We start from the raw sequence: 17,084 nt of genomic DNA, 5'->3' as shown, positions 1-17,084 counted from the left end.
CTCAACGTAATACCCTCCAGTTCCATCCACGTCGTTGCAAATGGCAAGATCTCATTCCTTTTGATGGCTGCATAATATTCCATTGTATATATATACCACATCTTCTTTATCCAGTCATCTGTCGATGGACATCTTGCAGAGCCTGCATTCTTAACCCTGTACTGCCACTCCGGTAATCTAATGGAAAAGACAGAAGCATGAGACAAAAATTGGGAAATATATGCAGAGAAAGATACAGAAAAAAGAATACCAAGAATGGGAGGACGTAGAGGAGAATCGGACATGGAATCCTCAAGGAAAGGCCAATGAGACAGACTGAACAGATGTGTAGAGGGAGGATGTAGAGGAAGAGGAGGTGGGGACGAGTCAGCAGGACTTTGTAGGAACTGAGTAAGTCCACTGGTCAGGGGCAGCTCTGGGGACAAAGGCAGCTTCACTATGGCCATGGGAGTCAGGATAAGCCATCACCAGTTAACTCAAGTACCTTGTGTGGGACATGCAGTGAGATGGCCTGGCCAAGGCCCTCTTAGCCAGGGTTGCAGCTGACCCCAATCCTCCACTCTGCCAGTTGGGGTCTGACTGTAAGGGCTGTGTGGGATCTACCAAGTCCACACGGTCTCTGTATGGTTACCTGGGGAGGATCTTCAACTCTTGCTTTATAAAAAGGGGATTAGGGGAGAATGGCACAGACCATACTTTAATTTCTGAAATGAACTTTCAGTTTCTTCCCCTAGGAACTGGTGAAAACTCATATCGAAGCCTGACCTGGTCATGCCCACAATCCTCATCTTACCACGGTCTGTTCCTGTTGACTGTATTCTGATCCTTTGTGTTCTTGTCCCATTCTGGAATATGCTGGGAGGTGGGGGGCTGCTTTTTTGTATCACTGATTACCCAGAATCTCTGTCTTTACTAATGCAATTTCTATAAGGAAGTCCTGGGGTGTTTGCCCTGGGATTCATTCCTTACCTTCCCCTGTTCTGCTCTGCCCTCTATCTCTGGCCACTGGCTTCTGTGGACCTACTTGCTAGCTCCCTTTGTTGCTGGCTTCCTGCTGGGTTCCTGACATGGGACCCTAACAAGAGATCGGAGAGTGGGAAAAAGGGAGAAGCTGGATATTTCCCCATCACTGCCTTTGTCCACAATTCTGAATGTGGTTGCATCTCATCCATGATACCACTTCCCACCAAGCGGGCCAGCCATAGGCCAGCTTCTATCCACCCAGTGACCCTGACCTCTGGGCCCACCCTCAGTCCCTTCCACAGTTTCCTGTTAAGTATTTTTCCGGTTACTGCATTCTTCTATTTGGACTTCTCAGCTCTTCCATCAACTGTATAACCAACCTCCTGGATGAAATTCCCTGTGCTGTAAAAGCTTAGAGTGATTTCTATTTTCCTGTTGTACCCTGATTGATGCAAAGGGCAAATAAAATATCTGTGAATTAAAACATGGTTTAGGTACAACCCCACCTGAAAATAGACTCTTGGAGAACCTCTGTGAATCAGAACAGATAAATGCAAACAGAACAGATACAACCAGTGACAAAAATGATGCACTAGAAATCCAACAAGCAAATGAGGAGTGTGCCCAAGAATCTGAGCCAGCAGGTAAGACTGCCTGGGTTTGCATGAGTTTAGAGGGGCTAAGGAGTCCTTCATGGTGGCAGAGAATGGAGTCATGCCCAACTCAAGAAAACATCTATTAACAAAGAAGGGGAAACTCATGCAGATTCGGAGGAGACAGGAATGGAGCTTGATATATTGATGGGAGAGACCTAGAGGAAGAAAAGTTAGGAAGTGCTAGCTTCCACAAGCCTACTTATTTTTTACTGGATTAAAAGCTGGTATTGGGTGAGATCAGAAATTGCCACCTTCTGCCATTTTCCTGCTGATAAAAATGATAGATAAGCTAATTTGTACTGTTTAACTGAAAGAGCAATATTTGCCTACCTGTAATGGAAAATATATAAAATATGTTTCTGGTGCTTTTTCATTTTCTCAATGTTGGAATACCTCTTATTGACAGAAAAGTTGCAATGCCAGGGGCTGAAAATGGATTTTGACTTTAAGATCTTCAAAAGCTGCTAAGAAAATTAAATGAGTACATAAACAAATAAAATACAAAACAAAATAAGAAATATGGCTATGAGAGACATGGGTACACGCTATAGAAATTTAAAGAAAAAAAAAAGATGGTTTCTGGCTAAGGGGCAAGGCAGAGAAAATCAGGACATGCTTATAGTAGTATCGTTTGCTATGGCCTCAGCAGATGGGAAGAAACTAGATATTAAGTTTGAAGATACCCAAATTTGAAGAAAAAAGAAAAAGAAAACTTCACAGTATACATTCCAGTGTAGGGGCTCAGGGCAGACCACCCTAAAATGTGCCATTTAAGCATAAAGATTATTTTGAGTTAAAATAAAAACCCAACAGATACAGGAAAGGCACTCTGCCTCCCCCATAACTGCCTTAATATATACTGGAAAGGAGAGCCTATATCAGGAAGAGAAGTATTAGTAGAAACTTCCCCTTACCTAAGAAGGAACTTATCTGTATAATAGAACCATGTTATATGTTTTTCCAAACATCTCCTTTGACCTTCTTACTAATGACTTTTCTCCCCTCTGTATCCTCAGGCCCCTATCCCTCTCCTAAGCTCATATAAGCTTCATGTTGCCTCATTGTGTTTGGAATTCCATGTCTGTATGGATTCTCTGTATGTATGCCTATTAAATTTCATTTTCTTTTGTTAAAAAAAAAGAAAAAGAAAAGTTAGGAAGGACAAACAAGGAGACAAAGGGTAAAAAGTTACAGGGCTTCATCAGGGAAGAGAGACAGAAAGAAAAGTCAAAAGAAGTCAGGGAGAGCTGATCACAGAGTTACTGAAGCACCAACATTTTCATGGGGTGAAGGTTAAGATGGCAATATATGCAGACAAGCTATAAATAGAAACATGAGAAGAAAAGAGAAGTCAGGTGAGGTGTAACAAAATGCAAATAGGCAGAACAGGGAGGGCTGTGCCGGGTCTCAGCTGTGTCTTTTTTAATCCTCAGAGTCCTGTGAACAAGCACCCATCCAAGTGAGTAATGGAGACACAAGAGAAGTCACACCCAGCCCATTGCCCTCTGATGGAGAAAGTAATTATTACTTATCTTACAAATTTTCTAATTCTATCTTTGTTTTTCTATGAGAGCAAAAGCTTTCCTTTGTTCTCCAATACTAACCACCTCCCTTACCCTAACAACACCCAAGATCCACAGCCTTGTGCACAGCCTCTGGCTGCTTCTAAGTCATGTGAGATGCAAGGGGGAAAGAGAGGTGAGCTCTTTGATAAAGGGCATATCCCCAAGGAAAGAATGCAAGGAGAGAAAATATTTAAAAAGTGAACCAAAGAACACCAAACGACAAAGTACATGAACAACATAGGTTTTAGATAAATTGACATGGAATCCAAACAGTACCATTTTGTGGAGTTGGTGAAAAGAAATAAGTTGCAGCTTGCTTTTCAGAAATTGTAACAGAAACATGGAAACCATGCATGATGCTGCTGGTCAGATTTGCAAGTATGGAAGCTCTGATGAAGGGCTTTTAGAAAAGAAGTGGCAACTGGAGGGACTTGGAGTGGGGGACAGTGGCACAGGAGGAGAACTTTGGTGATGATTGGAATGCTTGAGATGAGAAAAATGAATAGAAAGACAGAAATCAATACAGAAGAGGCATATAGAAAGTCACATTAATAATTAAGAAACAGAGATCAAGTAGGAGAAAGTAAGAAACATAACAGAGAATTGATAAACTGAAAAATCAGTTAGGGGACAGCAGGGCCAGTTCTAGGGTGAGGCAGGGAGGTCCTGGGACACATGGGAAGAAAATCTTACCCGTGGTATCTTCTTGTCCCTTGGCACCTCTTCTAATTCACCCTAGACCCTGCTGGGTCCTGGGAGATGGTGATAAGGGATGTTGAGAAAAAGAGTATGAATAGAGAAATATCCAGAAGAAAATGAATACCAGTAAATAGAAAAAATGGGAAGAGGCCTAAAGAGAATGAGTAGAGGATGAGTTAAGGGACCATGAATGAAAAACTGGTAGAGAGTGGGCCAAATAAAGAGAGAAGATAAATGAAAACATTGTCCAATTTGAAAAGATGGTCATGAGAAAGAAGGCACAGAGGGCTCTTCCTAATACCATTGAGAAGACATCATTAAGGTGTCTACAGTGACCAAAATGGCCCTTTCACTCCCTCAGATAAAAATAGGCCTCCACCCAGGCATCTCATGTCTCCATGGCTTCAATCACCATCTGTGATCTATGGATTCCTACACACAACTCTGGTCCAGACCTGTCTTCTAGATTCATTCCTTCAAGTGCCTGAAGACTTGTAATCAAAGATCTGAAAGCCATCTCTATTTGGAAGCTATATTAGTTATCTATTGCTGTGTAACAAACAGTCCCCAAATTCAGTGGATTAAAACAACCATTACTTTATTTGCCGCTTCTGTCAATTCCAACTTTAAAATATGTTCAACCTGCCCATTTCTCTCCATTTCCAGGATGCTTACTCTAATCCAGATTCCTATCACTTCTCACTTCAAAATAGAAGAACTCTCCTGCTGGCCTCATCCCTCCTATCTTGTTCCCCTCAGATCCATTCTCCACACTTCGGCTCAATGGCCATTGCAAAAATGCCAACCAGTTCATATGACTTTCCTATTTAAACCTAGTACCCTATTGTGATCCTCAGAATGAGGTCAACACAGCTTGGTGTGCAGTATTGAAGGATACCTCCCATACAGTTGTATAATCTCCCCCTCATACACTCTTCCACCACATTCCCACCATACCAAATTCTGTTTGTTTACTTGAATTGTCAAGCTCTCTCAGTTATATCTCTGCCTTTATACATGCTTTTGTAAAACAGTTTGGAATACAGTCCCAAAGTTGAAAATACACATAGCTTATGACTCAGCAATTACATTCCTCAGCCAAAACCAACAGAAATGTGCACTATGTTCAAAAAAAGAAAAGAAACACATAGAAAAGCAGCATTATTCATAATAGCCAAAATTTTGAAACAGCACAAATGGATTTTTTATGGTTTTATTTTTCATGGGTTATTTCTACAATGGAATACTATACAGCAGTTAAAAAGGAAAATGAATACAGCTGATTCTCACAAACATAATGTTGAGAAAGGAAGCCAAGTTTCGCGCACCCCCCACCCCCCGCCCCTGCCAAATGACAGAGAGATGGAGAAAGAGCGGACATGATTCCATTTATACAAACATGTATATTTTGGAACTGGCAAAATTGATCATCAGTGGTATTAAAAATCAGGATGAGCAGGTTGTTAACTTGAGTTACATGGTGGAGACAGTTAGGAGGAGGCATTACTAAGAGGCTTCCAGGGTATAAGTAATCTATTTCTTGACCACAGCGACAGTTTCCCAGATATGCTTACTTTGTGATGATTCAAAATTTATGATTTACCCATCTTTATCTATGCACATTATACTGAAAATATAATTATTATTTTTAAAAGAGCAAAAAGTTGGGCTCCTGGATGGCTCAGTCAGTTAAGCGCCCAACTCTTGGTTTCGGCTCAGGGACGTGAGATAGAGCCCCATGTTGGGCTCCATGCTCAGCGCAGAGTTTGCCTGAGATTCTCTCTTCCTCTGCCCCCACTAAAATAAATAAATAAATCTTTTAAAACAAAAGAGCAAAAAATAATTCACCAAAGGATGAGAAGAGAAAATAAAAACAAACAAAAAACCCCCCCAAAACCCAGAGTCCAGAGAGGCACAGAGGAAGGGACACAGTTAAGCAGCAGGAAAGAAGAGGGGTGGGGGTGGAGCTTCACCCCTGCAGTGGATTTACAGGGAGAAGGACTTATGAATAGTAGTGAACGGTGTTTACTCCCTTTGGGGGAGGCCAGTGAAAATTCTTTATTCATTACAATTTGATCCAGGAGCAGAGCTACCCAACCATGGAATCCAAGTCAACTCCTGTTCTGTATATCTGGTGGATATAAAGAAGGAAAAGCCATTTTTTAACTCGAGAGTTGAACAGCAAGCCCAAGCGAGGACTAACTGTAACCAGGCATCTGACATAATAGGTAAGGCTGACTGAAAGAGTGTGCAATGTTCCAGGCAAGGGGCTGGGACATGTCATCAGGGTCCATCGAGGCAGTCCAGTTGGCCTTGGATAGAGGCAAGAGGGAGGAACCAGTATCATATGCAGTGAGCTCAGCAGGAGAAAGTCCCAGTAATCAGAAAAATACCAAAAGATGGAAATGGTAGATTTAAGTATTAATGTATGGGAGACTATTTCTAAAGCAAAAGAAGAAAGTATGAGGGTAGAAGTTGAAGAAAAACTAAAAAACATCAGAGAGCCAAGATATTCACGGCAGGGGATGAAGAAGGAAACACATGAAGACAAAGAGAGGTATTGAGAGAAACCACTGCCAGAAAGAGAGGCATAAGTAGGGGAAATGGGCAAAGCCAAGAGGAAAGTGAAGTAAACTGAGAATAAAAGATAAGAGGGAGCCTGAGGACGGCAGGGAGGAGGGGGGTAGGAGGTCACATGAGGGCAGAGGTTGGAGGTCACATGAGGGCAGAAGTAGGAGGTCACATGAGGATGGGAGAAAAGTGTTGGCAGGTGGGCAAAGCTGCCCTCTGCGCGTGAATTCCATCACCTTTAGTTTAGGACTGGAGCAACCTGCAGGTCACACACATTCAAGCATAGACCAGGGTGCCTTGAGTTAACTCAGCTTCTAGGTTTTCCTAGTGGTCCCATTGCAGAGTCGCCTGCTATGTGGACTCATTGGCCCCACCCTGAAGCTAAAGGGCTTTTGCTCCTCTGTGCAGTGATCAGCAGTGACTCCGAGGAATCCAGTGATGAAGACGAGCCCCCAGAAGCCTCCACGTCAGCACTGGAAAGCGGGCCTGGTGAGGAAGTGGGAAAGCAGGCTTTGGCTACAAGAATCTGAATTAAGAACTACTGTTTGATGCATCTTATTCTGTGCCTATTCTGTATGATAGATTCAGTTTATCCTGGAATTCGATTCTCTGCATTTATTTTACTTGACCTTTTTGGGAAATGCAGGGAGATAAAAAATCATTAATATACATACTTTTTAAAGATGAGGCCTATTAATTGATAGGTCCTATTTATCAATACAAGCACCCATATATTGATTATATAGCAGAAAGGGGCTACCAAAATGATGAATTTGTTTTTAAGGCTAGTTAGTTTCTATGCTTATATGGTGTTGGATTTATAGTGATTTCTATAGGGAACAGAAAGCTAAATATTCATTTATTAGAAGGTCATATTGTCATCTGAGCACAAACTGAATTGTGTCAAAAGACAACTCATCCAGCTATCCAGTTTTAGCAGAAAAAAAGATTCAGATAGAGTACTCTGAAACCCAAAGTATTGTTTTTGAGAGTTCTTCAGCAAGTCATGGCATATATAATGATTTTTCCAAGGTCTTTTGCAAATAATACCTTACTTTTTAATTTATAACAATCTTAAGTACCCCAGACATTGTTATCCTTGTTTTCTAGAGAAAACACAATCATCAATGTTTCAAGGTCTTCTACAAAGTCTCATGGAGAATTAAAGGGACAAGACTAGCATCCTGGATTCTGCATTTTTGCTTTATAAAATTAGAGCTAAAGATGATTACCAAAATGTTATGTTTCCTCAATTTCATGGGTAGCATGAGTGGTCCTAAGATTTGCAGCTCTTTTGTGCACACATTGGTGATTTGTTTTCCCTTTCTGCTTTCTAGACCCAGAGGGTATTAGAAACATGCCTATTTGGGGAAACATACTTGGAAAAGACCTAAAAACAAATAAAAATATTACCTGGTCCTGATGTTACCAAAGAACATTATTTTAAATGATACATTATTCTTATTGCTCACTAGATCCATCAAAGTAAAATGTAAATTTGCTTCAAGTTTTAAAGCGTACACATTTTAACTTTTGTCTTAGTGTAGCAAACTGCTCTAAAATGCAGTCCCAAAATATGTCTAGGATGCAGACACAAGGGATTATTTCTCAGCCTTGCAAACGCACTGGGTTGGAGGGGAAGTAGAAGAGGCTTGTGGTTGTCAACACAAGATTTCCAAGATTTCCTCCCTTCCAAGGTGAGAAACAGCAGAGATGAAGGAAGTGTGAAGTGACAATAGAAGGGGTAAGAAGTAGAAGAGAGAGAGTATGGGAAGGTGAGGTTCAGTCAGAGCAAAGTTGCCTCTTGCCTCTTGGAGACAGGGAATGGAGTGTGACTATCATTCAAGGCAGGTGGCTTAGAAGGACAGACCAGGGTGGCACTGTTGCAGACCGCAATTTGCATGGGTTTTCTAGATTTTTCTAGATTTTCTTAGGAGGATATTTCCCACTAATATTTCAGTTTCTTGGTCACACGCTGAGATCCCTAAAAGGTCCTCTTCCTTTGTGCAGTGACCAATAACCTTGACTCATTAGAATCAAGTGAGAGAGGAGAGTCCCAAGAAGCCACCTGCTCAAAACTTCAGATTACACTAGGTAAGAACATTAGGATTGCAATCCTGCATGACAAATACTCAGAGTCTAAATGCAGAGCTGTTTTCCTGATGAATCTTGTTTTGAGCATGCTCTGTGTGCCTTGATTCTATTACTTCTAAGGACTGTTTTCTGCATTTAATTTCTCTGGCCCTATTGGGAAGTGGAAGGAGGCAGGAAGGCATTATAAATTGTTATTTAACTGTACAGGCCCATTTGATTGATATATAGAAAATGTAGCAAAAATATGCTGGTAAAATGACAAACTTTTCTCTACACACTATCATGTATTAATGCTAAAGAGTTGAAATAATGTACTTATTCTCTACCAATATGCTTTATATTCTATCCAACAGAGTAAGCACGGTGTACCTCTGTTTGTTGACAATATTGTCATTAGTCCCAAACTTAGAAAACCTTCAAAGAATAATTTGTGCTGCTATTTAATTATTGATGGGAAAATGACCTCTGATCAGCTATTCTCAAACCCAACTTACTTAAACCATTGGCTTACGCTGTAATTTTTTAAAGGGCTTTTGTAAATAAAGCTTCATTTTGTTTTCATAAAAAACCTTAACAGGGAGATAGGGTAACTAGGTTATCCCAGCTTTATAGATAAGGCAACCGTGGCTAGTCATGTTGAAGAATCATTTACAAATTTACACAGAGAGTGAAAAGGAGAGCCAAGCAGGAACCCAGCATTATACCCCAGGCCACCAGAACTGGATTCAGTTGAAGGAAAGAGAGAAAAATGATCATCAAAGTATTATTATGACTGCAAGCCCATTGAATTGTCACAGAATCTGTAAGATTATTGCATACAAATAATTGTTTCTTCCCTCTTACTTTATAGACTCCATGGATTTCAGAAAATCGCCTACATCCAGAAAAAGAGTTTGGAAAGTAGGTAAGGGCAAGTAAAAACTCTTCGTGGTTACAAATGAACAGCGTCTTCTACAAAAGATTCATTCTAATGCTTTGCTATATCCTTCAAAGTAAAATATAAATTTGTTTTAAGATGGTTTGTATTTTAACTTTTGTATTAGTTAGGCTAATGGTTGTAACAAACAAATCCAAAGAAGTCAAGCATTCAAACACGATAGAATTAAGTTTTTTTCTCAAGTAAACATTCCAAGGAATTTTAGATAGGGGAGGTGTGGGACCCTGTTTCATGTGGGGTTCAAGGAAGCAGCCAAGTGGGAAATCTGCCTTCTTCAATACGAGACTCCCAAGATGTCCTGGGGATATTCTTGCTGTGGGCTTTTTAACCTCTTGGTTCCTTTGTCATACACTGAGACTTTCAAGGGACACTTGCTTCTTCTGCAGTGAAAAGATTTGATGACTATTCAGAGTCCAGTGAGGAAGAGGAGCCCCCGAGAGCCTCGAGCTCAGCACTGAGAAGTGATCCTGATGAGGAGGGTAAGGACTGCCATCACTGGGCTCCCAGACACGAGGAATCTGAGTTCAGAGTTCTTGTTTCCTGGGCATTTAACTCGGAGCACACTCCACGGCCTGGGATCCCATTCTCTGCATTTTTCACATCTGGCCATTTTGAAAAATGCAAAAAGAGAAATCATTATAAATTCAGGTTTAGCAAGATGGCGCTAGGTGAATGGCAGTGCCATTTTTACTACATGCTCTCAGATTTATTAACCCCAAAGTATTGAATTACATAGTGATTTCCACCCCTGCCCACTCCCATTTTCTAGAGAGCAGAGAAAATGGGTATCTGCCGTTGCTGATTTTGTTGCAAACTTGTTAAAAAATCAGAAGATTCTGATCATGGACTCTGATTATTGAAGAAAGAAAAGCTTCTAGTTATTACCATCAAATTCACTTTATAGCTTTTGACAGATGACCCCAATATGACATTGGCCTACATAATGATATTTTAAAATATCTTCACTAATAAGATATCTTTTTATGTTTTTAACAACTTTAAAGATAAGCCAGATAACTGTTGGTCTCTCCACTCCACAGGTGGGGAAACTCTAGCACATAAACATTTAAGGATCTTTTACACATCTTATATGGAAATTTACTAGAAGAAGCAAAACAGCCTGGACTCCTAGCAAACATCCATAGTCTTTTATTCAAAACCTTTGAAGGGCGCCTGGGTGGCTCAGTCGTTAAGCGTCTGCCTTCGGCTCAGGTCATCATCCCAGGGTCCTGGGATCGAGTCCCACATCGGGCTCCCTGCTGGGCAGGAGGCCTGCTTCTCCCTCTCTCACTCCCTCTGCTTGTGTTCCTGCTCTTGCTATCTCTCTCTCTGTCAAGTAAATAAAAATAAAATTTTAAAAAAACAAACAAAAAGCCTTTGAAGACAGACATAAAATAATAATCTGTTAGAGAAACAATATGGTTTATATCCTACATATTACTAAAAAAAAATCCAACAGGGTCTGGGACAGAATCCCATTCTCAAATATACTATATTAGTGTTCCTGCAACAAATAGTGTGAATTCACACCAAGTGTGAGAAATAAAGATTTTACATAGACTCATGACAGCTCAAGTCCAGATTCGCCACCGAAGTAGTTAACTGAAAACCTATGGGAAAAATATGGATTTTCAGAACTTCTTTGATTTTGCAGTTGGGGCCAAAGGATTGTGGTTCTCTGCTCCATTTAGTAGTGATCTTTTTCGTTTAGATGGGAAGAGACAGAAATGATCATCATACTGTCTAGTCCAGATCCTGTCTACAATGTGAGTAGTCATAAGATTTACAACTCTTAGTTGTAGATTACTGGTTGTGTTTTCCTTTACTTTGTAGATCCTGCGGATATTGGAGACAAATCTATTTGGGGGATAAGCAAGAGGAAAAGATGTAAGGGCAATTAAAACTCTTGATGTAACAAATATCTTTCTTTACTACAAAAACTTCGTTCAAAAATTTTTGTTATATCCTCTAAAATAAAAAAAAAATTAATTTGTTGGCAATTTGATGGATTCACATTATACATTTTGAATTAGGTGGGCTGGGCTAATTGATACAACATGTAGGCCTCAAAAAGTTGAATGGCACACATGCAATATAAGTATATTCTTCATTTGCTTAAATAGGATAAAGTAACTCCTGGAGTGGAGGGGTGTTCTGCTTTGTATGATTGTTGAGGGCCCCAGCTGATAGAGGCCCTGACATCTTGAAAACGTTGCTTCCACAGACTCCCTGGATAAGCAAAGGAACTGGAAGAAGCAGTATGTTCAGACAAGTGGAGAGGGTAAGACACGGTGACAAAAGGGAGTGCCTTCCATGGCAAAGTTGTCCCACAGCCCAGCCCTGAGGGTGGTTCCTGGAGCAACCCTGACCAACAGGTCAGATGGAGCCACAGGGTAGCCTGGTGGTAGGAATATTCCTGCTCCTCCTACATGAGCTTCATTTTCCAATTTTCCTTTTAAAGAATTTGGTGCTGGATTGGTTGCTAGGACACAGATTGAGACTGCTAAGGAATTTTATTTCTTTCTGCAGGGATCAGCAGTGGTAACTTTTCAGAATTAAGTCATACAGAAGAACCTCAGGAATCGTCTGGCTCAGTCCTAAGAAGTGGGTCAGGTAAAGAAGATTAGGATACCAAGCCTTGGCCTGCAGAATGTCAGGAGTTAAAAGCTACTGTTTCCTGATGCATTTTATTCTGAGCACCTGGAAGACCTGTATCCAGTTAATCCTGGGAACTCCTTTTCATCATTTTAGAAAATAGAAGGAGACAGGAAATTATTATAAATTCATGTTTAACAGGAGGAGTCCTATTGAAAAAAATGTATGTAATTATGTACTGCTGTTGTGGAAGAAATGAATAGCAAATGGTGGTATCTTTTTAATACCTACTGTCATGCCTATTAAGATCTTAGATTTCTACAGTGATATATTGATTGACACTCATGTCATTTGTAACTGTAAAAGCCTCAAAAGACGACTGGTCCTGCTATGTAATTATAGACAGAAATAAAAGCTTCAGATCAACAACTTTCAAACTTTAGTATAGTTTTTGACAGATGTCCATCACACTGTAATTTGATTATATTGTGTTACTTTAAAGTACTTTGGCAAATAAGATCTTACTTTGTCATCACAATATCCTCAAGACTTAGGCAGGCTAATTTTTGTTATGCCCATTTTGGGATGAGGAAATAGACATTTGACCAAATTGTCCAATTTGACCAAAGGTCAAAAAGTATGACTATTGTATGTAACAGGCAGGAATAAAAGAGCTGTATCCAGTGATCAAAATCCAAAAAGGAGGTACAAGGCACCTGACATATAGTATCAGCAGAACGTATCGGTGCCTGATGCAAGAAAACTTATTTAACAACTATATAGATGATGATGATGATGATAGATAGATAGATGATAGATAGATAGATAGAGAGAGAGATGATAGATAGAGAGATGATAGATAGAGAGATAGATAGTAGATAGATAGACATATAGATAGATGATAGATAATAGATAAAAATGAAAATTATAAAGAAAAATAAGATGGTAGGAGTGGTGCCAGCTATAAGGTATACAAAATACCTAGAAGGGCAGAGCCAAAAAGGATGAATAGAGAAATAAAAAGGCACAGAAATTAAGAATATCACTGATGAAAAGAGAGAAAACAACACAGAGGACAAGAGAAATCAGGGAAATCAGGGAGAGAAGCTCACAGAATCAAGTGATGGAGATAGAAATGTGTAAGGCAGGGAAATGGCCAGAAAACTGAGAAATAAGGAGGAGAATGAGGTATGGCCAGATAGAGAAGGTGACAGAACACATCTTTGATGGATATAAGGTATAGTAATTGGAGTGGGTGTTTTCTCAGCTCATCTGAACAGTAAATATAAATGAGCTTAACCACATCAAAGTGGTCACTGTCTATAGTCTGTCAATTCCTTATTTCTCTTCAGTGACCCCCTGTGAATTCAAAGCTCTTCAGATGAATAGAGGAAGAGAGTCAGAAGAGATGCCAACCTATAAGCATCTGATGGAGAAGCCAGTTATGATATTAATTATCTTTTTTTCCTGTCTACAAAGAGGGAAAGCTCTTCTTTCTTTACCTTACCTCTTCCCCAAAAACATAGCATGTACGTGCACACACAAATGCATACACACTCCTATACATAGGCTTGTGCACAGATTTGGACTGCTTTCAACAGGCTTGAGGGAGCCAAAAGAGAAAGAAGAGCTGTGTTCCTGAATGGAGGGAGGTGACACTGAATGGATAATGTAAGGAAGAAGAATGGAAAAGATAGGCTGGGGTCTCCAAATGGAAAGACATCTGACTGAGTATACTTCAAGTTTTTTCAAGTGGACGTGGAACCCAAATATCACCAGATTGGGGAGTTTTATGGGGGAAGAGTGATGATTTTCAAGATACCTATCAGGAGTTGTACCAGAAACATGGTAATAAAGTCCATGACTGACTGAGTCTTGCAATGTAGAAAAGCCCATAGGGAACTGGCAAAAGTAAAAGTGGTCAACAGTGTAGTCAGTGTCAAAAGAGTAGGTATTTGGTCATGAATGACAGTAGCAGTCTGTGAGATGAAGCTGAATATAGATAAAATATAAATACAAAGATTGTAATTGTAAAAACAGCCAAAAAAATCAAGATAAGATTAAGAGAAACAGACTAGAAGCAAAGAGAAAATGGAAAAGGAAGTGACATTAGAGAGAGGATTACTTCAATAATAAAACTAGATCCAGGGATAGAAGCATTGGAAAATAGATGGAATGAGGTACATATATAGGGTAAAAGAGGAGGCACACAGAGAACCATACAGAAAAAGAGTTAAAAGCTGAGCGAAAAATGACAGAGTGTAAAAGGAAGAGAGGCGAGATGGAGAAATTGTGGGATCTGAAATGGTCAGGAGACAAAAGCAATGTTGGTGTAAGGGATTGGTTCACAGTAGCAGTGAGTTTTCAGGGCAAGGTGTTCCCAGGTATCAGTGTCCCCTATAACTCACCCAGATTACAAGAGACATCTCCCAGGCATCTCATCCACTCCTATGCTTTCAATCACCATCCACAACTTAATAGTTCCTAAGCAGACATAACCAGCCCAGCCCTGTCCTCTAAGCAGATAAGCTCATCCATCCAAATGGCGGAATGATCTCTGTCCAAGGTTCTGAATGTCCTAGCCTTCACCACTTTAGGTGTCCTCCAAAACCTTCAAACTCGACACTTCCAAAAATGAGCACATTATCTTCCTAAAACCAATATCTGCTCCTCCAGGGTTCCCTGTTTCTAAAACACACTATTAATTGTCCCATTCTTTCAAGTTGAAATTCAGAGTCACCCATGACACCATTGTCTCCTCAATTGATACACCACATCTATCACCTAACTCTATCAATTCTTCCTTTTAAATCTCCAGCCTGTCCCTTCATCTCCATTCCCAGTACTGACACTCTAATCCACATCTATATCACTTGTCACTTGAACTAGATCTACAAGGTCCTGTTCTCCTTCTAATCTTGTTCCCACCAAATATATTCTGAGTGATTTAGCCAAATTGATCTTTCAAAACTGCATCCCATGTCCTTTAACTTCCTTTAGGGTTAAGTCAATTCTCCTTCATGTGGCCTCCAAAGCCACTTACCTCAGGGCTCTTGCCCCTTTCTCCATCCTCATCAATGCTTCTTATTCTTTCACTTCATTCTCAAATATATTTAACTCTTTGTGGTTACTTGCTTTTGCTGAATCTAGACCTTTGTACATGCATCTTCATATTTCAATCAGTCATTTGTTTCTGTGTCAATTCTCTGGTAGCTCATAAGATTGATAAGCACTGATGCTTCAATAGTCTTGTGTCTGAATTATTATCAGCATCCATCTTAGCACCTGGCACCTGAAAGAGGCTTAGGAAACTTCTTGAGTGCATGGGAAATATTGTTCACTTCCTATATTCCAACATATGGAAATTTTCTGGCAAAAGTTACTTTATTATAGTATTTATACAGAATATTCACAAAATCTATTTTAATAATTGAATTATATATATACATATATATAAATATAATAAATAATATTTCTAGAAAGAATAACAGCACATAAAGTAAATGTAAGAGTATGCTTAAAATGTTGTAAAAGGATGGATGGGAAAAGCATATAAAGAAAAAGTAGAAGAACAAAAATACAAATTTGGGGCAAAGAGAAAAGGATAAAAGAGAAAAAATAGATTGAAAGGAAGGGACAAAGACAATGGGGATCAAAGAAAGAGATTTCTGAGGTAGAGACATCCTTTAGTGGAGGGGTGGGGGAAGGGAGGATCATTGGAAGAGAGGAGATGCAAATGAAAACTCTTTACAAATCACAATTTAGGAGCAGAGCCACAAGGACTTGGAAATGAAAAGTGTTCCTGTGTCATGTGTTTTTCAGAAGGTATTTCAAGAGGCCAAGGAGCAAGGACTGAGAGTAGCCAAGCATCTGACATGATGGGTAAGGCTGCCGGAGGGTCTTGGGGTGGAGGTGGTTCTTCAGATACCACAGACCATGGGTATGTAGTTGATCAGAGTTCAAGGACATCAGACAGCTCACCAATGGAATGGCCAGTTATGGAAGTGGAGGGTCACACGGCCCTAGGCTGCAGGATGTCAGGAGTCTGTTTTTGTTTCCTGCTGCACTTGACTCTGAGCACACTTTGATAAGGAAGGGGTGCATCCATGCCAGAGTCCCATTCTCTGCATTTGCTTGACCTGAGCCTTTTGGGAATGGCAGGGAGGCAAGAGATTCTTTTAAAGTCATGTTAAATAGGGTGGACCTTGTGGATTTACATGGATGATCTAGTAGAAATACACTGGTAAAAATGGCAGTATCTCACTTACTATATTAGTGAGTCAATACTAAACTATTGGATTTATATAATGACATCTACCCTTGTCCATGGAATGAAGCAATCCAAATGTTCTTCAGCTGGTAGATGATAGCGTCACTTTGTCACAATTTTGGAAAAGGCTCAAAAGACAAATGATCCTGTTATCTGTCAGGAAACAAAGGCCCCAGATAACTATTCTTAAATTCAGCATATAGTTTTGAAGGATACACTGCAGTATGTTGACTAATACAGTGATTTCTCATTAGCTTTTGTAAATAAGATCTTATTTAATTGTCATAAAAAATTTAAAGCCTGAACAGGATAACAGTTGCTATCCCTCTTTCATGAACGAGGAAACTGATGTCCTTAAGAAATTAAGAGCATTTTCAAAGTCCCAGAGAAATAAAGGAAGACCTTAGATATCAGTTCAGTACCTGTCTATTTCCATTATAAGGAAGGCAGAGAAATGATACTCAGGTCATTATAAACTCAAGCTTTCCACAGTGTGAATTGTCATAAGATTTATAACTTTTATTTATAAATTACAGTTATGTGACCACCACCTGTTACTTTCTAGATACCATGGATATTGGAAACAATTCTACTTCAGGAAAACACAATGAGAAAATAAGTAAGAATGATTAAGAATTTGCTTGATTTTTATGTTACAAATGGAGTGTTTTTTTTTCTTTTTAAGATTTTATTTATTTATTTGAGAGAGAATGAGAAAGAGAGCACATGAGAGG

At 39.7% G+C, this 17,084-nt stretch overlaps 1 protein-coding gene across 1 annotated transcript in view; it reads left to right on the top strand.

Moving 5' to 3' along the window:
- LOC102742455 (nuclear autoantigen Sp-100) overlaps nucleotides 1–12,517 on the top strand; it is a 46,170-nt gene extending 33,653 nt beyond the window's left edge. The window contains exons 5-15 of the mRNA XM_081813437.1: nucleotides 735–797; nucleotides 1,458–1,607; nucleotides 3,053–3,136; nucleotides 5,965–6,111; nucleotides 6,863–6,943; nucleotides 8,465–8,548; nucleotides 9,399–9,452; nucleotides 9,842–9,964; nucleotides 11,319–11,372; nucleotides 11,710–11,766; nucleotides 12,015–12,517. Coding sequence (XP_081669563.1) covers nucleotides 735–797; nucleotides 1,458–1,607; nucleotides 3,053–3,136; nucleotides 5,965–6,111; nucleotides 6,863–6,943; nucleotides 8,465–8,548; nucleotides 9,399–9,452; nucleotides 9,842–9,964; nucleotides 11,319–11,372; nucleotides 11,710–11,766; nucleotides 12,015–12,112 — 995 coding nt within the window. The 3' untranslated portion in view covers nucleotides 12,113–12,517. The remainder of the gene's footprint in view (nucleotides 1–734; nucleotides 798–1,457; nucleotides 1,608–3,052; nucleotides 3,137–5,964; nucleotides 6,112–6,862; nucleotides 6,944–8,464; nucleotides 8,549–9,398; nucleotides 9,453–9,841; nucleotides 9,965–11,318; nucleotides 11,373–11,709; nucleotides 11,767–12,014) is intronic.
- Nucleotides 12,518–17,084: the final 4,567 nt, after the last annotated feature.

Source organism: Leptonychotes weddellii, chromosome 3 (genome assembly GCF_054177405.1).
Source record: "Leptonychotes weddellii isolate Sample4059 chromosome 3, ASM5417740v2, whole genome shotgun sequence".
NCBI lineage: Eukaryota > Metazoa > Chordata > Mammalia > Carnivora > Phocidae > Leptonychotes > Leptonychotes weddellii.
The sequence above is the reverse complement of the archived record's forward strand: the minus strand, read 5'-3'. Positions and strand labels throughout refer to the sequence as shown.